Genomic DNA, 23,114 nt, shown 5'->3' with positions numbered 1-23,114 from the left:
AAGAAACAAGGGGAAGGGGAAGCTAGCATCAGGTTGGCCATATTTGAAGGGCACTAATGCCATCCTTTTTTGGCATTCATAAGCATAAGGAATACATCCTGGGTCAACCAGCTGGCCATTTGAACCACCATCTGTTGGTTCACCCAGTTGAACAATCCATGTATTAATCTTCCACTACTTTCTAATGGACATTTAAGTGTTAGTCTTAACTCACCAACCAATGATCAAAGTGGACTTCTGTTTCTTGAACTTCCATGGTGTGCAGCACCATGCTGGGTATTGTAGTAGGTGTTCAATAAATGCATCCATCCACAGACTTCCTAAATGAAGTCTGTCTCTGTCTCTATCATTTCCCCCGAAATGTGTTTTTGGCCACTAACGATGAGCTCCTGATTTCCACTTTTAGGGAGCGGCCTGGAGTTTTCCTCCTCCTGGACATCTCTATGGCATCTGACACAGTTGTCTTTTGTGACTCTGAGTTTTTCTGGTTCTAATCTTTCTTCCCTAACTGCCAGTGATTCCTTTCCCACCTTCCGCGTTTGCAAGTACACATTACAAAGAGACTCTGTTTTTCTCTCCTGTCACTCTGTCCCTCTAAGAAATTAATTGCATCTCATTTCAAATCAATGTGTATATCTATCACCATCTGTCATATTATATGCAAAAGTACCTATTTACGGGTTTCTCTGTCCACCTAGATTTCAAGCTTCTCTTGGTGCCCCAGTGCCTGGCACAGAACTAGCAGCTAGATGCTCGGTACACTCCAACCCAAAGGAGCAGACTCTATCCTTCAAACTATGCTTGCAGGTTATATAGAGAGGGGCCTCCTCAAACGCTCAGGGAGGTTTAGTAAACATTGGAAACATGATTCCTGGTACTGGCGCCTGAGATTCTGTGTCTTCAGTGCAATAAGCATTCTGATCATGCCAATTGTAAAAGGACTGTCAGCCTAATCTCAGTTCTGTCTAAATACCAGCGTCCAATCCTTTTCATGCTCTTCTGACAGCCTTAAATTTGCCAGTGCCTCTCTTAAAATATAGCCCGCAGGACAGAGCATAAAACTGCATGTGGCCTGACCCGCCAGCACACACCAGGATTATTGCTTCTCTCCTTCCACTCTCTGCTGTTCTATTAATAGAGCCTAAGATTGCATTAGGGTTCTCAACAGCCTCTGTGCACTGTAGGTTTGCATCAGGCTTGTGATCAGCTAACCCCCCCGGGGTCTTCCTCATGAACGCCTTCTGTCAAGCCAGGCCTCCCCATCAGCCACTGGGGCAATTGATTTTTTTTTTTTTTTTTTTTTTAATGCTCATGATTATCTATGACTCAGACTAGAAGATACAAACAAAGGTCTTGCCCTCCTTTCTTGCTTGGCATCTGCTGAGTGGGTGATGGGGTCTTGGGGACCTGTTCAGAAGCCAGAGGCATGGCCAGCCACTGTTGAGGAGACCTCCAGCATCATCGATCCCATCCACAAAAGCACGAGGATGGTGATGAAATTTCTTTCCTGGTTGGCTTCAAATTATTCTTACGTTCATTCCTTTTCCTCTTGGATTATGATCCCTTCTTTATCTTGTTCTGATTCTTGTTTTTCCAACCCATGGGCACAGCCACATTTTTATTTCTTATGTTCTCTCCACGCGGTATTATTTTTAGCATGAATGTCTTACTCAGCAATTTGCTATACAGTCTATCCTCTATTGTCCCCACATCTAATATTTTCTCTTATTCTTTTCATCCCTCTGTCTCTGTGTGTCAGTATCATGTTTGGCTAAACGCATTTCACTTCCACCTACCTGAACACCTCCTTTCAGCAATTACAGTGCTTCCCCTCTCTCCCTCTTTTTCTTGCATTACTTTTTTGCAGCCATTTGGAATTAGTTGTTTGGTGGTTGTAGAAATTGCAGCGTGGGCTGTTGTGGCGGGTCTTGGATTCAACTCTAGGAAACCCCTGGATCTGTGGGGTGTGGGTCTCAGAATTTGATAGCAGGACTTTGAAGTCTGGAATCTGGGGCCCTGAGGTGAGAAGGCTTCTTTCCTCTGCCAGTAGAGGGAACTGAAAGGCATGGATACACGTAGGCGTTCCCACCATCCGCCAGAAGAGGGCGTCTTACCTCCAGTCCTCCAATGCTGGAATTTCTCACAGAAATGGATCTTGTCTGGGTGGCCTCCTGCTGACTCAAACGTAGGATGGGATGACACTACAGCCAAGCGACTCTTCTGCTTTGGCCACCTCCAGTTGTGTGTAACTGGTAAAAAGGCAAAGACTTTTCAAGAGGTGGACCCAGCGTTGGTCCAAACTAATGGGTGGGTTTATGTGCCTGAGTTAGGAGCTCACTGGGAAATTGGCAAGCTGTTGGGGGTGCAAGGCCCAAGGCGGGAATGACTGTGAGGTGTGTGGAGTTCCCAGATGGAAACTGCAGACTGTGTGAGGAGTCTGGGTGGAGGGGCCCTGCATGTTTCCAGCTGTGACATTTAGATTTCTGTTTGGCAAGGTGGGTCACGCTGGGGGTGGGGCAGGTTCCTAATTGGGTGTAGAGGTGTAAGGGAAGGTGATGGAGGCCCCGAGTCAACCGTTTCCAGGTGGAGTTAAAAGGCATAGCCATTTTCTTTTGGGGGCCCCGGCACCTTTCATCAAGACTAAGTTGGTAACTGATTAAAAAAGAAGAAATGGAAGATTAAGCCCGAGAGGCCAGAGGAGAAAATGGTTTCCAGGTGGGAAGGACTGCTACTCTATTAACACCGCTGGGTGTCCAGGCAGCCCACGGTGCTCCCACCCGCCCTAGCAGTGCTGGGCGACTGCCAGCTCTAGGAGGCAAAGGGCTCCCAACTGCCAAGCAGTGGAGATGTTTAATAAAATATTTACCTGCACGTATAAGAATAATGATGACAGAATGACAAACAGCAGTTAAACAGTTTTGAGGTGCACGGGAGAGCAGCTCTGGGATATTGGTAATGAGAATGTTAACTTTCTGTGTAATTCCTGAGGCTTATCTCCTGTGGCTACCATACCCAGACTCATATGAGAGAGCTATGGTTGGGGAAGGGCCGACCAGGATGGCATAGGCAAGCATGTCAAACTCAGAGCTGGAGGCATGCAGCCCACCCAGCCGTGAGTTTGACATGCTTGGCATAGAGCAGCCCCTGCAGGAAACTGCCACCCAAAGGGGCTGGAGCCAGCCTCACTCCCAACTCTAAGTCCTGTCCACCTCTTGTTACTCACAGAGATGAAAGATTTCTGATCCCTGTCCCCATCACACCCAGACGGCTCCTCAGCTGTGGTCAATGAATGATGTTGATACTAATTAGGAGTCTGCTCTGTTCTTATTCAGCTGGATTTGTATGCAGCATTGGCCCTGGTTGGGTGTGATAATGCTGAGGTGGAGACCAGGAAAGAGGAAGGCAGAGAAGACAAAAGGGAGCAAAACTCTTCCCCCCAGCACCAGGCTTCTAGCTGGGTCCAGTGTGAACATGCAAAAGGAAACATTTAGCTGAACATGTTTTATTTTTATTGTTTCCTCCTTTAGGGAGCTTTTTGCATTTCCTTCCCCAGTTTGAAAAAGAAATCAAAACAAAACAAATTTTTTTTCTGTCATTTAAATTACGAAGACCTTTATGTCTCTGTATATATCAAATAGTTAGGAGTAAGTAAATTACACATAAAGATAGTTGAATGTTAGATCAGTAGAGTGTTTGAAAAATAGAAGTTCACTTTCGGCCTCACACACTTTTTTCATGTTCTCCCCCCGCCCCCAGATAATTTATGCCTCCAGTTATGACTCTGTTAGAAAGATACCATCTTGGTTTTCCCATATTATACAGTCCAGAAGAGGACTGACTTAGGAGCTAAACACATGGGCTTATTTTCTGTTTCTTGGAAGAAAACAAAGTAGCTCCAAATTTAAGAGCATGCTCAGAAGTCCTAATTCTTGAGGAAATACAAAGGGCCCATTACTTTTAGACATGGAATTTATACTTGCTGGAATTTTTAGGAGTAAAAATTCATTTCACTAAATATTTTCTGGTAAAAAGATGGTTTGCTTTTTTTTTTTTTTTGGTGCCAAGTCTCCCATGGCAGTTCTTGAGAGTGAGGCTTGTAACTCCAGGAGACAGATAAAGTGAACAGACTCCTTAATCAGCAAGGTGCTCAGCGTGGCAGTGAAACGCAATACCAAGAAGTAAACAAAGAGCATTGTGTGAAAAAGCGAGTTTAAATTAACCTAGCTTTTCCAATTTGAAAACATGCTCACAGTTGTTAGTAACTGAGTCGAGACATTTAAATCATACATATACTTTCATATCTTGACAGTGACCTTTTATAAGTGTGCAGTGGGGATAAGAAGATGAGCAAAGAGATGCTCCGGAAAGAGCAATGTAGGTAATTGAACATGAAATGTGTTGCAATCTGATAACATTAATAATACGCAATCACTACTTTAAATCTAATATGCAGTTCATTTGGCTAGGGTCTAACTTACGCACTCTATAAATGTTAGCATGTGAATCCTGTTGCAGACCTATAAGTAAGCAGCTCTATTTCAGTGCATTCTGTAGTATCTCTGTTAATACTAATGTCATCTATTTCGTGTAACAGATTACCCCCAAAACTCAGTTGCTTCTACCAACAAGTATTTATTATCTCACACAGTATCTGATGGTCGGGAATTGGAATGGCTTAGCTGAAAGGCCTGGCTTGGGGTCTCTCATGAAATAATAGTTGAGACATGGGCCGTGGTAGCTGTCATCTGAAGGCTTGGCTGGGCCTGGCAGATCCACTTTTAAGGTGTCTAACCCACAATTCTGGCAAGTTAGTTCAGGTTGTCAACAGGAAACTGCCATTCTTCTCCATGTGGGCCTCTTCATCGGGCTTCCTGAGTGCTTCTTCTCCACCTGGCTTCCCCCAAAGCAAGAGCCAAGAGAGAGAGAAAGGTGGCACCCACATGCATTCCATGATCCAGCCTCGGCAGTCACCACCGTCATTTCCTCCATACTGTGTTCATTAGAAGCCAGTTACTAAGTACTGACCGTCATTTCCTCCATACTTTGTTCATTAGAAGCCAGTTACTAAGTACAGTCCACACTCGGGGGCGGGGACTTAGGCTCCCCTTTTGGAGGCATATTAACAGATTTATGGATATATTTTAAAACTGTTGAGACTCCAGAGGGGTAGTTGAGACTGATGGTGGCTTATCAGCTCAAGGTCACCGAACTCCTAGTAAGACTCACATGCAAGGCAGCAGGCCATTTTATTTTCCTTCGGCTATGCTATCCACACACAAAGCAAAACAGAAAACCCCACATTCCTGAAATCACCGCCTAGAAATCCAAACTCTGCCTCTGTCTAATGGCCAGGATTGTCTGAAGGCATTAGGAGGCTTTATGTTTGGAAATGAGTGAAATGGACACTACATTGGAAGGTAAGAGTCCCCTTTCCTCTCAATCACCTCCGTGACTTTGAGAAAATACCACTTGTCTCAGGAATGGTTTCCTCCTTTGTAAAACCAGAGGTGCCAACTGAATGGTTCCCAAACATGGTTGCCCATCACAGACCTCTGGGGAACGAGAGACTTACTGCCTTACATTAAGTCTACCCACTTACAACCTCCAGGAATCTGCATAATTAAAAAGCAGTCTGATGGGCTGCTATGCAGCAGCATGCCCTGCTGGAGTACATGATTTCTCATGCTTCCAGCACTAACGTTATCTGAACTCCTCCCTTCCAACAGGACATGCCCAGGTAACTCATTGGTTCTGACCCCCATTATAATAATCAGGGGAATTAAAAAAAAAAGGATGCCTGGGGGCCCTCCCCAAGCAAAATTAAGTCAGACATGCTGGGATGGAGCCCAGAGATCATTATGGTTGTTTGTTTTCATCGGTATGTTGTAAAAGAATTGTGTTCAGCCTTGGTTGCCTATTCGGATCACTTGGGAAGTTTTTAAGAAGGCCACTACCCAGACTGTCCCCGGACCAGTTAAATCCGAATCTCCTAGGTGGAACCAAGCATCAGTACTTTTTAAAGTTCCCAAGTAAATGTAATATAGCTGCATAGACCTGTGTTTGCCTCATTTGAGTTCATTTAGTGCTGCCTTACCCATAAAAGATTATTCAGAAGCAAAATTACTCAAGAATCTTAGATGCTACAGCACGCTAAGAAAAAAAGTGCATTCAAAGTGAAGGTATTACAAATTAAATGGAAGTGAGTTCCATTTATGGCAATATTGCTGACTAAAGAACTTGAAAATTCTCCCATTATAAATCATCTATAAATACTGGTCAAAATGCAATAAACACCTATTGAAATGAGCTCATAGGACAGCAAGGAAAGGCCCCCAGTGCAAGAAGCAAGAGGGAGATGACATGGTGAGCGAGCATGCAGAGGCAGAGCTGGTCTTGGGCAGGTTTGCCCGTCTTGACATTCTGAAGGTTGGGCATCAGAATGGAAAAGAGACTGCGGTTTGGGCCTGTTAAAAATGGGGAGATGGAACTGAGATCCCCACATAAAGCTGGAACCCTCCAAAGGATGAATCATTATAGAAATAATTCATTGGAAAAAAATATCCCCAATGGCACAGGAAGACAAGAAAATTTAACTGTCTTGGCATGAGTTGAAAGTGGAGAAAAAAAGTCTTTGCTGGGGATTTAGGACGATAGCCCAGCCTTCATGTAAATTTGGGGCTGGAATTTACCCTACCTGTATGGTCTAGAAACCCCAAAGCTGAAAAATGAATATAAAAATGCAGACCCAATGCTAAACTACAAAATATACATGGATACAATCCACCATGTCCAAGATGTGGTAGATACAAGAGTCCCAGGAATCTTAGATAATAGAACTATCAGATAGACTATAAAACAAGTGAGTTAAAAATTATTAAAGACATAAAAGAACATTTGAAACCATGAGAAAATAGCCTAACTGTATTAAAAAATGAAGTTAGGGGTACACCTGCATGCTGAACCCGCGGGGCGGCACCAAGAGCGACCTGTCTCCCCTCTCCCAGACCTCGCTCCTCGTCCCCGCCTTTGAAGGGGATGGCTTCTACCTGGCTGTGGGCAGAGCTGTGGCGCAGCACAACTGGTCCCACATCACCACATCGCCTCAGTGCTTCAGGACCACCAGTTCTGGTGCCAGTTCAGTGACAGCTCAGAGGACCTGGGCATGATCAGCATTCAGGGCCTGCCAGCAGGGCCATCCTCCAGGAGGTGCTGGATGCATACCTGAGCAACAAGGCCTTCCCCTTCTCCACCCACAAGCTGGTGCGAGCCGCCAGGCATCTAGTCTCCCCGGAGTTCATGAAGAGTGGGGACTACAGCCTGGAGAGGATAGGGGTGGCCTACCTTGCCCAGGCTCACAAACAAGTATGTGATAAAAACTTACTCTCCCAGTAATCACTCCTTTGACCCCAACAACAAGAGAGTGAAGGAGATCTATTGATGGGCCTATGGGCAGGGCCCCAGCTGCTCAGGCCGCCAAAGACCTGCCCTACACCCCCTCATGGCTCCCATGGGACCTGCACCCCCTGAGCCTGGGACCTGGGGCCCGGCCAGAGCTTGGGCCCTCCTTGCTCGCAGACCAGGCCTGCTAACCCGACAGATGTGGATAGAGCGGGTGGAAAGAGAGCCCGATCTCTGGTCACCGACCAAAAGGTGTTCTCTAATTCATCCACCCCCCAAACATACCTGTAGCGTCTTGGGCCAGGACTGTGACAAGCTTCCTTAGAAGGTGCTGAGTAGCGAACAAGCCCAGTGCACAGGCAGGGAGGCTTCACCTGCTGCTCTGGGCATTGGAGGTTTTCAAGGTGTGCCCCTGAATCGGGGACAGAGCAGGATTGATTAGTAATGTCTGCCTTGGGCACAGTATGGAAGGCATTGCACACGTGCCAGGTGGGCGCAGGCCCTCTGATTAAGATTGCTGGGCAGCATGGCCTGTCCCCAATCCCAGGACGGGTGGAAAGGTCTTCCTGCCTTGATCTCCCAGTTTTTCACACAGAAAGCCTTCCAAGAGTTCTCAGTGTGAAGTTCAGGGACAAGGAGCAGGTGCCTTCCCTCACCCATGCAGAAATGCCATCTCCTGCCTCAGTTTCCCCAGGAGCCCTTTGATGATCATGACAGAAAAAAAAGAAGGTAGGTATGAAAGGGAACTAAATACAACTTCTAGAAATCACACAAATAATCATTGAAATGAAATGCTCAGTGGAGAGTTACACAGCAGATTAGACATAGCTGATGGAAACACTGCAAATGGACCTAAGGAAATTGCCCAGGAAGCAGCAGAGAGAGACAAAGTGAAGGAAAGTCTGGGAGAAAGGTTCAGAATATGTTGCGTAGAGGGAGATGGTGCATTATGCACTTACTACCAGTAGCAGAAGGAGAAAACGGAAAGAACGCAAGGATTTATAGAGACAATGACTAAAACTTTTCCAGATTGGATTTAAAAAAACACCACGAATCCTGAAATTGTGGATGTACAATGAATCTTGAACAGGGTAAATGAAAAGAACTTCATACCTGAACACAGCATGGTAAGAATGCAGGAAGCCAAAGACAAAGAGAAAAATCTTAAAACCAGAACGAAAAGACAGATTACCTACAAAGGAATGACATTTAGACTGACAGCAAGTGTCTCAGCAATAAATAGAGAAACAGGAAGATACTAAAAATGTGCTGAGGGTAAAAGAACTTTCAATTTAGGATTCTGTGCCCAGAGAACTCATCATTGGAGGGTAAGAGTGAAATAAGACAATTTTATATTAGTGGAGAAAGCATGTCACTCACATACCCTCCCTGAAAGAATTATTGAAAGTTATGTTTCAAGGAAAAAGGCTGGTACCTACAAAAAAAGGAATAGTATGCTAGAGACAAAGGTGAATAATATGGTAAACATGTGTACATCTGAACAATGATTATATAAAACTAAAATGACAACAGTGATTAAATTTAGGGGTGTAAAAACCAAGAGGGTCTAAAATAACAAGCAACAGTAACATGTAAAAGGGAGCGTGTAGTTGAAGTTGGATCATTCTTAGTTTACTATAGTTTTAGGGGGGATTGGATCAAATATACATGTTAAAAATTGTAATCACTAAAAGAATAGAAATAGAACTTACAACTTCTGAATTAGTGAAAGAGGAAAGGGAAATAAAAAATTCTTGATCAATTCAATAGAATAGAAGAAAGGAAGTAAACAAAAAACTTACAGAGAAAGAATAAATATAAGGTGCAAGATGAGAAAGAAGACAAGTTAAATATGTCAGAAGTCAGTATATCAATAGGCTCTTTTATACATTGCTAGTGGGAGTACAAATTGGAAGAGCACTTTGGAAAATGGTTTAGCATTATCTTGTAAAGTTTTACAGTCACATATCTTACGAACCAGTAATCACTCCCAAGAGAGATTATTGGCCTTGTTTTATTTTTTGATATTATGAATACCACGTACTCTAGAAGAGAATGATCATGACAGCCCTGCTCATAAAAGCAAAACATTGGAACAACCCAAAAGCCTATGACAGTTGAATGGACAAACTAAACTGTGGCATAGTCATACAATGAAATACTATACAACTATGAAAAATAATGAACCTCAACCAGATGCAGCAATCTAGTTGAATCTTAATACTACCAACTGAGTAAAAATAAAGCCTCAAATTCTTCATAAAATTTTAAAACAAGTATGTGATAAAAACTTGATATAAATTTTTTTAAAAGCCAAAGAATAGTATATACAAGACTGAGACTGGTGGTTACTTCAGAAGGGGGATCAAATGGGGAGGAGCACATAGGTAATTGTAAGTCATTGTTACTGTTTTAGTTCGCTAGTTGAGTAGGTTTACAGGTATTCATAATATCAAAAAATAAAACAAGCCCAAATCGGTTTGGCTCAGTGGATAGAGTGTCGGCCTGCGGACTCAAGGGTCCCAGGTTCGATTCCGGTCAAGGGCATGTACCTTGGTTGCGGGCACATCCCCAGTAGGGAGTGTGCAGGAGGCAGCTGATCGATGTTTCTCTCTCATCGATGTTTCTAACTCTCTATCCCTCTCCCTTCCTCTCTGTAAAAAATCAATAAAATATATTAAAAAAAATAAAACAAGGCCATGAATATACCCAATGATGACAGTATATTTATGCCAGAGATTCTGATTAATATATTCTTGTGCCCCTAAGTTCCATTAAAAATATCAGCCATTGCCCTAGCTGGTTTGGCTCAGTGGATAGAGCGTCGGCCTGCGGACTGAAGGGTCCCAGGTTTGATTCCGGTCAAGGGCATATGCCCGGGTTGTGGACTTGATCCCCAGTAGTGGGTGTGCGGGAGGCAGCTAATCAATGATATTCTCTCATTGATGTTTCTATCTCTCTCTCCCTCTCCCTTCCTCTCTGAAATTAATAAAAATATATTAAAAAATATATCAGCTATCACATTAAATGTAAATTGACTAAACTTCCAGTCAGTGAAATAAATAAAAACACAAGACTCAGCTATATGTTGTTTACAAGAGACTCAATTAAAACTTTAAGACACAGATAGTAATGCTGAAAGTAAAGGGATGAAAAAAGATATGCCAGGCAAATGCTAACTAGAAGTGTGAGTAGTTATATTTATCGCAGGTATAGACTTCAAAGCAAAAAGCACTAGGTTTAAAGATTATCTGCGCATATATTAAAAAGTTCACTCAGAAAACATAGTAAATCTAAGCTTGTATATACCTAATAGCATAGCCTCAAAATACATAAAGCAGAAAGAGAAATAAAATGTAAAAATGAGAAAAATGCACAGTCATAGGTTTTAATAGCCCTTTTTGATGTACCTTACCATATTTTAAAAATAATTTTTCCCTCCAGGAAAATTTGAGAGATTTAGGGGAGAAATTGGCAAATTCAGTCAGATAAAGAGATTCTTATGTATCATTATAAAAATGATAGATGAAACAGTCAAAATAATAGTAAGGCTATGGAAAATCTGGATAACATTATTAATAAGCTTGATTTAATAGACCTATATAGGAGGCTACACTTAACAATTAAGGGATATACATTCTTTTCAAAACCACATGGAATATTTATGAAAAACTGACCACTTATTAGAGCAAGCTTCAATAGTAACAAAGAATTTGCTTCATACAGACCACTTTCTCTGGCCTGAATTCAATTGTTAGACATCCTATCTAATAAAAGAGTAATATGCAAATTGACCATCACTCCAAGACACAAGATGACCGCCTCCATGTGGTCAAAGATGGCTGCCCCCATGTGGACACAAGATGGCCACCACAAGATGGCCTGCAGGGGAGGGCAGTTGTGGGCAATTAGGGGTGACCAGGCCAGCAGAGGAGGGCAGTTGGGGGGGACCCAGGCCTGCAGGGGAGAGCAGCTGGGGGGGACCAGGCCTGCAGGGGAGAGCAGCTGGGGGGATCAGGCCTACAGGGAAGGGCAGTTGGGGGGGACCCAGGCCAGCAGGGGAGGGCAGTTGGGGGGGACCAGGCCTGCAGGGGAGAGCAGTTGTGGAGACCAGGCCTGCAGGGGAGGGCAGTTGGGGGGGACCAGGCCTGCAGGGGAGAGCAGTTAGGGGTGACCAGGACGGCAGGGGAGGGCAATTAGGGGCAATCAGGCTGGCTGGGGAGCAGTTAGGTGTCGATCAGGCTGGCAGGGGAGTGGTTAGGGGGTGATCAGGCTGGCAGGCAGAAGCGGTTAGGGGCAATCAGGCAGAGGCAGGCAAGTGGTTGGGAGCCAGCAGTCCTGGATTGTGAGAGGGATCCCTCAAGGGGTCCCAGATTGGAGAGGGTGCAGGCTGGGCTGAGGGACACCCCTCCCCCCATGCACGAATTTCATGCACTGGGCCTCTAGTAAACAGATAAAAGTCAAAACAAAAAACCCCGTGTGTTTAGAAATGGAAACACATAGTGAACCAAAGAAAAAATCATATTTGATATCTAAATATTCTTTGCCTGGGATGATAATAAAAATTCTATATATTTTGTGAAATGTAGTTTGAGTAGTACCCAGAGTGAAATCTGTAGCCTTAAATGTCAAAATTCAAAAATGAGGCCGGCTGGTGTTGCTCAGTGGTTGAGCATTGATCCATGAACAAGGAGGTCAGGGTTTGATCCCTGGTCAGGGCACATGCCTGGATTGGGGGCTATATCCCCAGTAGGGGGCGTGTGGGAGGCAGCCAATTGATGATTCTCATCATTGATGTTTCTATCTTTCCCTTCCTCTCTGAAATAAAAACATTAAAAAAAAAATGAGAAGGCTGAAAAGTAATTACTTAAGCCACCAATTCAGGAAACTTTTAAAAAGGCAACAGAACAAACCCAAAGAGAACAGAAGGAAGAAAATAATATATGGTATATATTAATAATACTCTATATCTTATATGTGGTATATGTTCTTATATATAAGAATATGAGATATATTGATAATATATAAAAGCAAAAATTAATGAACCAGAAAACAGTGTTAAACTAAAAGTTGATTCTTTGAAAACACTAGTAGAAAGTAGGAAAAAAAAAACACTAGTTAAAAAAGGGAGATCTCTGGCACAACTGACTCAGAAAAGGGAAGATACATATACAATAATATTTAGAATGAAAAAATGGACATTATGGATAGATGCAGCAGAGAAAATATATTGAGAAAACTATGAACTGCATTTTGTCAATAAATGTGAAAACCAAGATGTTATGGATAATAATTTCCTTGAAAAATTTAATGTGTAAAAATTGACTCGAAGTATAAAACCCAGAGAGATTCATAACCATTAAAGAAATGGAATCAGTAGTTAAAAATCAGCCTAGGAAATGTTTATCCCAGAGCCAGACATTTTACCGGCAAGTTCTACCAAACAGTCAAGGAACACATAATTCCAATTTTATACACACTGTTCCAGAAAATGGAAAAAGAAAGAACATTTACCAGTTCATTTTATGAGGCCAGTATAACCAGACAAAGGCAATACAAGAAGGGAAAATTACAGCCAATTTGACTCATGACATGGATAAAAAAAAAAATCCTACAATGAAATTAGATGTTGACCTTCATTCATTCATTCACCCTTTCAGTCATTCAACAAATATTTATTGAGTGTCCACCAATAGGCACTGTGCTAATAAACGGAGAGCTTAGGGCTTGAGGGAGGAGATGAGCAATAAAGCAAATGATCACAAAGAGTAAGGTACATAGAGGACATTCTGGCAGGATAATAACAGTACATACTAAGGGATATCTGACCTGGTCAGAAAGGTTAGGGAAAGCTTTCTAGACATATTACTGGAATAAGAATGGGTGTGGGAAGAATGTTTAGGAGGCTATTGCAGGGGTTCAAGTGGAAGATCTGGGATGCAGTAACAGGAAAGATGAATTTGAGAGATATTTAGGAAGACCTAAATACCACATACTACAGACTTTCATGATGGATTGCACATGGGAAGGGGTCAACCTGGGGAGGGGTCAACCTTGTCTCTAGGATGATAGAAGGAACCTTAAAAGAGGTTCAGATTTAGGGGGGAAAAAGCAAGTTTTGGACATGTTGAGTTTGGGGACCTTTAGGAAGGCTAAGTGCAGATGTTGAATAGGAAATTAACCAGAACCTAGAGCTCAGTGGGGAGGTCAGGCTGAAGATTTTGAGGGGCAGCAGCACGTAAATGGTATTTAAACCCATCTCAGAGGAGCTCACCCAGAAGTGGGTGTGAAGCTGGGGGTTGAGAATGAACACTAATATTGAAAGGAAAGGTAGAGGAGGAGTCAGGGCAAAGAGACAGAGAAGGAATGGCTGGAGAGAGAGGAGGAGAGCCAGAAGAATATGGGCATCAAGGATACCAAGGGAAGAGTGAGTTACAAGAAAGGATTGTCCAACAGTATCATGAGCTGTCGAGATTTTAAGGGTGGATGACTGACATCGTGGTCCTGTAATTCTTCTGACCCATGAGCTATATTGAGTGAACTGGAGAAGAAAGGCATAATAACAACAACAATAATCTATTATAATCCATGCAGTGAAAGGGACAGCAGGAGGGAATTTTGGGGGACAATGAAAGTCTTCTGGATCTTGATTATGGTGGTGGTTACCCACCTCTAGGCATTTGCTAAAACTCATAGAATTATAGAATACAAAGAGCAAATGTTACTGCATATAAATTAAAAATAAGTAAAAACAATGTAGTAACGGAGATAAAAAATCTAGCGCTCTCTCAATGACTTTGTAACTGCAGTGCTAGCCCCTCTCAGGCTTTTAATTCAGTTCACTGTCAGCTTGGCAGGTCCACAACAGGGAACAAGGACACCCTACTCTTGCCTCGTGAAGGACAGAATAAATATGCAGGCAGCAGAGCCAAAGGGCATTGCACCGGTGGCCAGAACCCCTTTTAGGAACTGACTGGTGGGGGCAGGGTTCTGCCTGGTGAGCTTAACTTCTCCGGGACCCTGATGTAAAATGAGGGGGTTGGGTCAGGAAAGGCCTTTCCACCTCTGATGGTCTGCAGTTCTAGCATAAACATCCCAAACACAATCCATTTAGCTCTGTTGTCTGCATTTTGTTATTGAGAATAATAATGAAAAACAATCACTGTAATAACAATGGGCTCTTCAACATGTGAGACCCTAGATGATTTGTGAAGCAGCTTGAAGTTACAGAAAACGCTTGGGCTTGAGGTATAAAGCTTTAAAGCACCTTCTAAAAGTCATGTGAAGTAATGATTGATAATAAGCATGACCCTTCTAGGTTTACAGTGAAAAGGGGACTTTTACATTTGCTTATTTCAGTCCCTCTTCTCAACCCATCAATCCTGACGGAGAAATTATCTCAGTTTAGGAAACAGGGAGATTAAGAGAGTCTGGTCATACCAGCTTTGGCTGGTGTTGAGATTTTTCAAATCTTCCACTTTTCCAGGACCCACAGTGGGTTTGGTAGTTTTGGTGTTGAGTATATTCCATTGTGTCCTAATCCTATGACAGTTTAATGGAAAAGTGTTTACTGGGCATCGATTCATGCTTAACACTAGTCTGAGTGTTCAGTGAACCACAGCTTTGTTGCCCCTCATGCTACATTAAGTCAGGGTATTGTAATAATTTAAAACAATAAGGATAATTGTTTTAAATACCCCATAAATTGATCCAGCCTGAATTTGGCCAGCCTGGAATCTGCTGGAGAAGTGTGAGATGCCTCTGGGAAGCTATAAACATCTTTTTGGAATTTGCAGTGAGGAAGGGATGAAGTCAGTATTAAGCACCTACTGTGTGCCAGATCCTTCAGCTGCACCACACAGCTCCTAAGGTGGCAGGTGATGGGTGAGAGGAGTGAGAGGGGAGGTGTCTGAAGCTACCCTCAGCTACCTCCTCAGATGGTGGAGGGTCTTGGGCTATTTTAATCGCAAGCATACTATCTCGGTATAGAAACTAAAGTATAATGGAAAAGTTGGGAGAGGAATTTCCTAAAATAACTACCCTTCCCAGTCATCCCAGAAACCCTTCAAAACTAATTTTTTTACTATATACAAAATTTTGCTTTGAATCTCAATCGTTTGACCTTGACCCCTATAAACCGATTTTATTATTTTTTAAAACGCTATATGATTAGCGTGGAAACCCTTTCTTCGGCGCTTTCTCACCACTGGAATCGCGTCAGTTTCTCAAAGTTCCAAAATAACCTTTCCCGGGCATGGATTCGTACCTCTGCCGGGGAAGGGCGGGGAGCGGCGCAAGACTTGCCGGTGTGGAGCGAGAGCCAAAGAGAACTTCAGCGCGAAAGGAAAATAAAACTTGTGGCTGGTGTTTGTGCGAGAGGGTCTCGGCAATCCTGAAGCCCCCGGATCCTGGGAGATCTCGGGGGCCGCCCAAGGAGAGCCAGGGTTTGGGTTTGATCCCGACGTCCTTGACCTAAATTTCTGCGCGGTGGCTGGAAAAAGGGCGCAGAACCGGGCGGGCGTCTGGTGCCATCCCCGGATCCCAGCTGCCGCGGCCAGCGAACTTGAATGGAGAGGCCGAACTAGCGGGGGTGGGGGTCGTCTTCTCCCCTGTCCGACTGAGGATCGGCCGCTAGCTTCCCGCGCCTCCCCCTTCCCCGATCCACCCTTTCCTCGCAGCCCATGTGATCCAGGAAAGTCGGGGTGCGCTCCTCAAGCCCGGAGCCCCGGCCCGCCCGGAGGCGGGGCCCCCTCGGGCCGCGGGGTTCGTGCACCGCCCCCGTAGGTCTGGCCGCGGGGCGGGGGGGGGGGGTGCCGCCTGTGCGCGCGCGGGCAGGCGGGGGCTGCACCGGGGTGCGTGACGTCACCGGCATTGGTTACACGACGTTATAGAACTCCGCCCCACGTGCGCCGGGGAGGAGGGGGGAGGAGGAGGAGGCGAGGGGGGTGGGGAGGAGGAGGGGGAGAGGTGGGGATGGGCTGGGGGGGCGGGGACGGGGGGGTGTGCGAGCAGCAGGGCTGAGCTAAGCCGAGCCCACGTGTGACGGCTCCGCCGCTGCCCCGGCTCCGCCGCTCGCAGAGAGATTCGGAGGAGCCCGGGCGGGGGGGAGGAGGAGGAGGGGCAGGAGGGAGCGGGAGATCTCGGGGCTCGGAGTCGGCCGCCGCTCCGCTCCGATCGCTGTGGGGCTCGGTTTTTTGGGGGTGGGGGGGGCGGGGGGGCTCAGATATGGAGGCAAATGGGAGCCAAGGCACCTCGGGCAGCGCCAACGACTCCCAGCACGACCCCGGGTAAGTTTCCAGCCGCTGCCCACCACGCCGCCTCGGGCTCGCTCTCCTTGCAGCGGCGGGGACGGCGGTGCGCGGAGCCCGGCATCTCCCGCGCCCCCCCCCCCCCCCGCCCCTCCCGCGCGCCCCCCTCCCCCCGTGGAAGTTACACACCTTTGGATTGCATTTCGCCGTCACCTTCTCCCCCACCCCACCTCCCGGCTCTCGCTTGAACGCTCCCCCCCGCTTTCCTTTTAGCTTTTGTAAGTTACACGTCAAAATGGCCGATCTGACATCGGTGCTCACTTCTGTTATGTTTTCTCCCTCTAGTAAAATGTTTATCGGTGGACTGAGCTGGCAGACCTCACCAGGTAAGGGAGGGAGGGGGGGACGCCTGGGTCCCCCCCTTCTTGGCTTCTTTATTGCTCTTTGTTATCCCAGTGTAGGAGCACCCCCCCCCCCCCGCCATTGGCTCCCCACTTCTCCTGTGCAAGGTTATTTTTTTAAATAGCAAATCCTTTCTGAGCCCTCTACGCGACCTCTGTTGCCGAATTTCCCCCGCGTGTGCAAAAAATGCAAAAACAAAACAGAATAACAACAGAAAACTACTTTTGGTTTTTGTCCTTGATCAAAATTTGCATTGCTTTTTTCCCCACACCTTCTCCCCCCCACCCCCATCTCTCTCTTTCTCTCTCTACAGATAGCCTTAGAGACTATTTTAGCAAATTTGGAGAAATTAGAGAATGTATGGTCATGAGAGATCCCACTACGAAACGCTCCAGGTAAACCATTCCCTTCTGGATTTTGCCTTTATTTTAGAACAAAGTTTAAGTGTTATTTTTGGAGGTGTCTTAAGTAGCTAAGCGGATTTAGAATGGGGCTCAGGCATGTGGCTGGTTTCGAACGTCGCTCTATTCCACCCCTGTCCCCATAACCTCAAAGGTTATTATAAATTGGGGCTTGAACTCTGTCTGGTTACAGAGATCCCCAGCTCTCCGTCTTTAAGTCATTTTCCCGTCGCTTCTTTTTCTCCTGTTTAAAATGACATTCAGCTTCATTCACTTTCCACGTACTTCTTTTTTTTTAAATACATGCTTCTTCCCACTCCCAGCTCCCCAAACTCTTAAACCCCTGTGAGGGAGCTGGACGAATCTCTCCTAATTGCCGGGTTTTCATCGGAATAAAACAAAGCGTTAAGAAAGGAAAGGGGAGGAGGTGGAGAGGAAACTGAGGTGGCGAAAGAGTGGAGACACCAGCTTTTTCCAAGTTACCTCCACCAGCTCTGTCCCCGTTCCACTTCCCCCATTAACCTTGGTGTAGTTTCTTGCGAGGTGGAGGGCTGTAGACCCGAGGGCGATTGGAGGAGGACTGTGGGGGGCGCGGAGGAACTTTTGCTCCCCATTCTGCAGTAGGGCTCACTCCCTGTTGCTTTCAATGGTGTCACATTTTCTTGTTTGTTTTTCTCCCTCTTTGTCTCATTTCAGAGGCTTCGGTTTCGTCACGTTCGCAGACCCAGCAAGTGTAGATAAAGTATTAGGTCAGCCCCACCATGAGTTAGATTCCAAGACGGTAGGTTGTTTTTCCTTGTTGTTGTTTGCCCCTTTTCAGGACCAATCTGAGCATTGACAGCCCCACTTAAAGGGACAGTGCCTTCTTTTGCTTCTGTGCTGAGAGCCAGGTACTTTTAAGCAGAGCTTGCGAATTGGCACTAAAGTTTGCTACCATCGCTAGGTTTGGGGTTTTCTTTTTAGAGCCTGCCCCAGTTGCTGCCAAGCTAGACTTGGGGGAGGGGTCCGTTGGAGGGAGGGTGCTATTTTCAGGGCCAAGGGACCATGCAAAGAAACTCCACCACTGAGCAAAGGCAACTTTTCTTTGTCAGCCGAGGGAGCAGAGAGGGAGCATATAGCATGCTTAACCAACTGTGGCTGTGGGAACTGGCTTTCAGAAGGCACAGCCTGCTTCCTGGCTCAGGGGCCAGGGGTCAGGAAGAATCAGGGGGCGTTAATCCAGGTCCAGGCAACAGGTTCCTCTTGGGGCACTTTGGTTTTGGAATGGGATTTGAGAAGGAAAGGAGAAGCTCCCAGGGCCAAACTGGGCATCCAGTGGCTGACTCCAGATGGCGTGAAATCTAAGGCTGATAAGGCCTTGGGTTTTAAAGTGATTTGTTTTTTTCCCTTTCTTTCTCAGATTCTTTATTGTGAGTGTGGGTACTTTTATAGCATTAGAAGGTTTTGAAGCCCGGTGTTGAGGGGCGGGGAAGTCTCTAGGTAGAGGTCAGAAGAGGAAGGGAAGAAAGAGTATCGGTATGGAATAATACATTTAATGGGGTATGTGTGTATGCATGTGTAGTATTTTATTTAGACCCTTGTGTTGGCTCTGTGCTCACCTCCCTTCCTTTTGTATCTTCTAGAATTTTCCCACAGTTTTTATACATCTTGCCAAAGCAGGGGACCTGAGGTGACATTGGGATGCAGTGCTCTGCTACTTGGGACTCACTTCTCTGGTGGGGTAGTGGGACAAGTCCCAGCTGCCCCTTTCAAACTTTGGGAAGTTGTTCTCTGCCTCAGGCCTCACTTTACTCTTCTCTAAAATAAAGGAGTGGAACTGAGATGATATTCCAAGTCCCTTTAAAAAAAAATTTTTTTTTTATTGATTTCAGAGAGGAAGGGAGAGGGAGAGAGAAATAGAAACATCAATGATGAGAGAGAATCACTGATCAGCTGCTTCCTGCAAATCCCCTACTGGGAATTGAGCCCACAACCTGGGCAGATGCCCTTGATTGGAATGGAACCCGGGACCCTTCAGTCCGGAGGCTGACGCTCTATCCACTGAGCCAAACCAACGAGGGCTCCAAGTTCCTTTTCACTTTAACATTAAATAGAAGAAAAATAAAACAAAAACCTGGCCACTTTTGGTGTGCCTGCAAATTTACCCTCTTTGGATAAGACTCCACACCCTCTTAAGTTGCTTTATTAATTGTACTGGATTTGTCATAGCCCTGGCCCAGCCTTTTGGCCCTTTTAGGTCATATAATTTCAGGGACGATCATTTGTAGGATGATAATGGATATTTGAAGAATTATTTTACTCTTTGATTTTTGGTTAGACATTTCAAAAAGCTAGTAAAATTAGAGGGCAAATATTTCAAAGCAAATTCGGGAATGTATTATCCATTCCCTTTCCCCACCCTGGGTAGGCGAAAGAGTATCTGGTTTCTACAGTGGCTGGTGGGTCATATCCCTCACTATCAGGTGCAAAGCCTGCAGTTTCCCCTCCCTAATTGTTTGTAGACATGTTTTAGTTACTATGATTTAGTATAACATAGCTTTTGACTTTGTTTCAACCGTTCAGTGCAGGAGGCAGAAGCGGTTGGTTTATTGACATGGAAACAGAGGATCTTGTTTACCGTTACCTTAAAAGCTTTGTTTAGGTAATGGCCATTCACATCCAAAATAGTACCCTAGTCTTTTCCTAGAGGATTTGTAGCTACAGTAAGTAGAGCTGAACCTAACTAACTAATGTTTTAATTTTTGGTAGTTTTCTTTCTTGTTCGTTTTTAAAAAATAGTTGACAGGGACGTGCAAAAGGTTGGGATTTGCCATGCTTACCTTGACCTATCCTCTCCCTTAGAGATCTCAGCACACCGAAGAACTCTCATTGTGGAACACACGCTGTTATCGCAACATCCAATACAGGAATTCCGAATTGGCTTTGAGTTTTGTAATTTTAGATATATTTTTTCAGTGCTCCATTCTTCCCTGCTCTCAGCTCCCTCCAGCTCCTGGCCTCTTCCCTAACACGTCCCTCACCTTTTACCCGACAAACAAGATGACTTATTATTGCAATTGTGTGCCTGTCAGCTAAAAAAAAGAAAAAAAAAAAAGACTTTGAGAGTGTTTACGAAGAGACGTATCTGTCTTACGCTGGGTCAACAGAATGGAAATCCACACCTGTTGTATTTCTCTCGTAGACAGCTCTAGTCAGTGCTGAATACACCTGTAGATGCGGTAATGTTAATCTTGATGAAAGGATAGTTTCCTAGATCAGAGATTTCTCTCTTTTAGTGTTTGAAAACTAATCTCTCATTTCTCAGGTGATGTTGAAAGGTAGAAAACAAACACGCTGCAGACTTTTGTTAGGTCTTTAAACCACTTTAATAAAAGTGGTAGGTCTTTGTATGTCTTACCCGCTGGGGTCCTAAGGGATGTGAAGTCTGCGAACAAGAATGACCTGTCATGTGCCTTTCCTCCCTCTGTGGGCTTTCTCCCAGAGCATTACTCTTATTTATTTATTTAACCCCATGGCAGAACTGAAATCAAGGTTCAGATTTACATTTTTTTGGGGGGGAATCTTTTTAAAAATATATATTTTATTGATTTTTTACAGAGAGGAAGGGAGAGGGATAGAGAATTAGAAACATCGATGAGAGAGAAGCATAGATCAGCTGCCTCCTGCACACCCCCTATTGGGGATGTGCCTGCAACCAAGGTACATGCCCTTGACCAGAATCGAACCTGGGACCCTTGAGTCCGCAGGCCAACGCTCTATCCACTGAGCCAAACCGGTTAGGGCAAGGGGGAAATCTTAATATGAGAGGCAAAGCCTATAAATAACTACATGGTAGCAATATTCATGCCACTCTCCCCATTGAATTTCACCTAATGACTCATGACATTTAGAAATTTAATGAAAATTAACATTGGGAATCTTTTTATTTCTTCCCTACCCATATTTTCTATTCAACACCTTTTCCCCAGCCTATTAGATTCAAACACTTCGGTGGGAATTGTTTGAATATAAAGCCAGTCCCTGATTGAGACTCGTGTTCTGTAAGTGGTCTAATCTAGGGTTGAGGATGTTTTCCTACTGGGATTGGTGTTAGGGCAGGAGAATACCCTGATTTCTTTTTCATTCTGATTTCTTTTTTTAGTAAAAATTTTTTTACCCTCTCCCCTTGATGATGTTTATTTGGGTTTAGGTTGCTTATAGAATTTTTTTTTTACCCCCCTGTGATTTTTAAAATCCAGGTGGATGTTAGCTCATGTGTTTCCTTTATTTTAATAATAATATTATTTTTAAGAACCAAGTTGGGCTCCATAGCTTTTACTACCTGTTTTCTTTTGAGATTTAACTACAGAATAAACTATCCCTTTGATTAATTTTAGATAACTCTTGCAAAAACGTGTGAATTAACTCAAGCAGAGTATTGCATTGGATGTCTTTGGGGTGTTTTTGGATGTCATTGATTTTCAAAATTTTTGGAATATCCGTCCCCTCCTGTGTTGTTTAGTTCTCACCGGGGAGAAGAAATACCATCCAGTTACTGCTGGAAGATTCTTACATTTAATTTTCAGGCTATGATTTTTTTCAGTGATTACATTCCCATCTTTTTCACCTAGCCATGCATTGCAGATTAGATCGATGCATTCAGTATCTGTATGATTCAGTATCTGTAGGCCCTGGCCTACATAAGAATCCATGAGATCTGGTTCATTAACAGTATCACACATTGAATAACATGGTAGGACATTTCAGAAAGGCTAGCTCTATTTATTACATTTTTGGGGAGAAACCAGAATGTTTGGACCCAAGTTTAAAAACTTTTTTGGATTGCCCGAGATGTTACTAAAAGCTGGGTTCAAAGCCTGAGAAATGAGTGATTAATAATTAGGTGATTAATCATAATTTTTTTCCTCTCCTGAAAGTATTGCAATTGACTCCCACTTTTCCATTTTCTCCTAGATTGACCCCAAGGTTGCATTTCCTCGTCGAGCGCAACCCAAGGTAAGTAGGAGAATTGGCAATAGGATTGTAGCACTCAGACACGGTTGCCAAGGATTCCAGGTTTCAAACACAGCACTGGCAATGCAGCACTGAATCCTGGTGCACACAGTTCCTTCCTGGTGACAGCACGCGGCTGTGCGAGGCCAGGCACTTGGAGATAACCTGCGTCTGCGAGTCAGCCACCTGGAGGTGGGTTCTGAGCATACAGCTGAGGCAGGGACAAGCCCGATCTTTAGTGGGAGGACACAGCTCCGTCTGGTGCAATATTTATGCAAGTGTTCTATTTATTTTTTAAGCATTGCCAAGATCATATCAGGAAAAGTTGGACATTTCCTTGTGACCCTTTTTGGAGGGTACTCTTTTGAGGCCTTACAACTTGGAGTTTATGGAGAGGAGGAGAATTTTAGTAGCTTGTCCTCTCTTGGGAAAAACAACTTCATAGACCCATAAAGCCCTAAATCTGACTGGGGAGTCTGTGGATGTCTGGGTTTCGGGTTGGTTGGATAAATAAGGGCACACTTGAAACCCGCTGTGCTACTGCTCTTGCAAGTGCTGGCGCCTGGGCAGAGAAGTCCTGAAAATGTTGTAAGCTTGTCCGAGTGGTACTACAAGACTTGCTTAAAGGCTTGAGATAGGCCTTTGCTTTTTCAGAAGTGTGTTGCTAGTAGTT

General features: G+C 44.6%; 1 protein-coding gene across 14 annotated transcripts in view; it reads left to right on the top strand.

Moving 5' to 3' along the window:
- Positions 1-16,392: 16,392 nt before the first annotated feature.
- MSI2 (musashi RNA binding protein 2) overlaps positions 16,393-23,114 on the top strand; it is a 360,027-nt gene continuing 353,305 nt past the window's right edge. For 6 of the 14 annotated variants that reach the window (XR_013961313.1, XM_080682350.1, XM_080682347.1 and 3 more), the window contains exons 1-5: positions 16,481-16,685; positions 16,992-17,032; positions 17,362-17,443; positions 18,146-18,230; positions 22,403-22,444. Coding sequence is in view for 12 of the 14 variants with exons in the window: in XM_080682350.1 (XP_080538476.1) it covers positions 16,624-16,685; positions 16,992-17,032; positions 17,362-17,443; positions 18,146-18,230; positions 22,403-22,444 (312 nt within the window). In the remaining 2 variants the exon portion in view is untranslated. Of the gene's footprint in view, positions 16,686-16,991; positions 17,033-17,361; positions 17,444-18,145; positions 18,231-22,402; positions 22,445-23,114 lie in introns of all 14 variants that reach the window. The other 8 variants (XR_013961314.1, XM_080682352.1, XM_080682344.1 and 5 more) reach the window with 3 other exon arrangements.

The sequence above is a fragment of the Plecotus auritus genome, assembly GCF_963455305.1.
Source record: "Plecotus auritus genome assembly, chromosome: 7".
Lineage (NCBI taxonomy): Eukaryota > Metazoa > Chordata > Mammalia > Chiroptera > Vespertilionidae > Plecotus > Plecotus auritus.
This window is presented reverse-complemented; position numbering and strand designations above follow the sequence as displayed.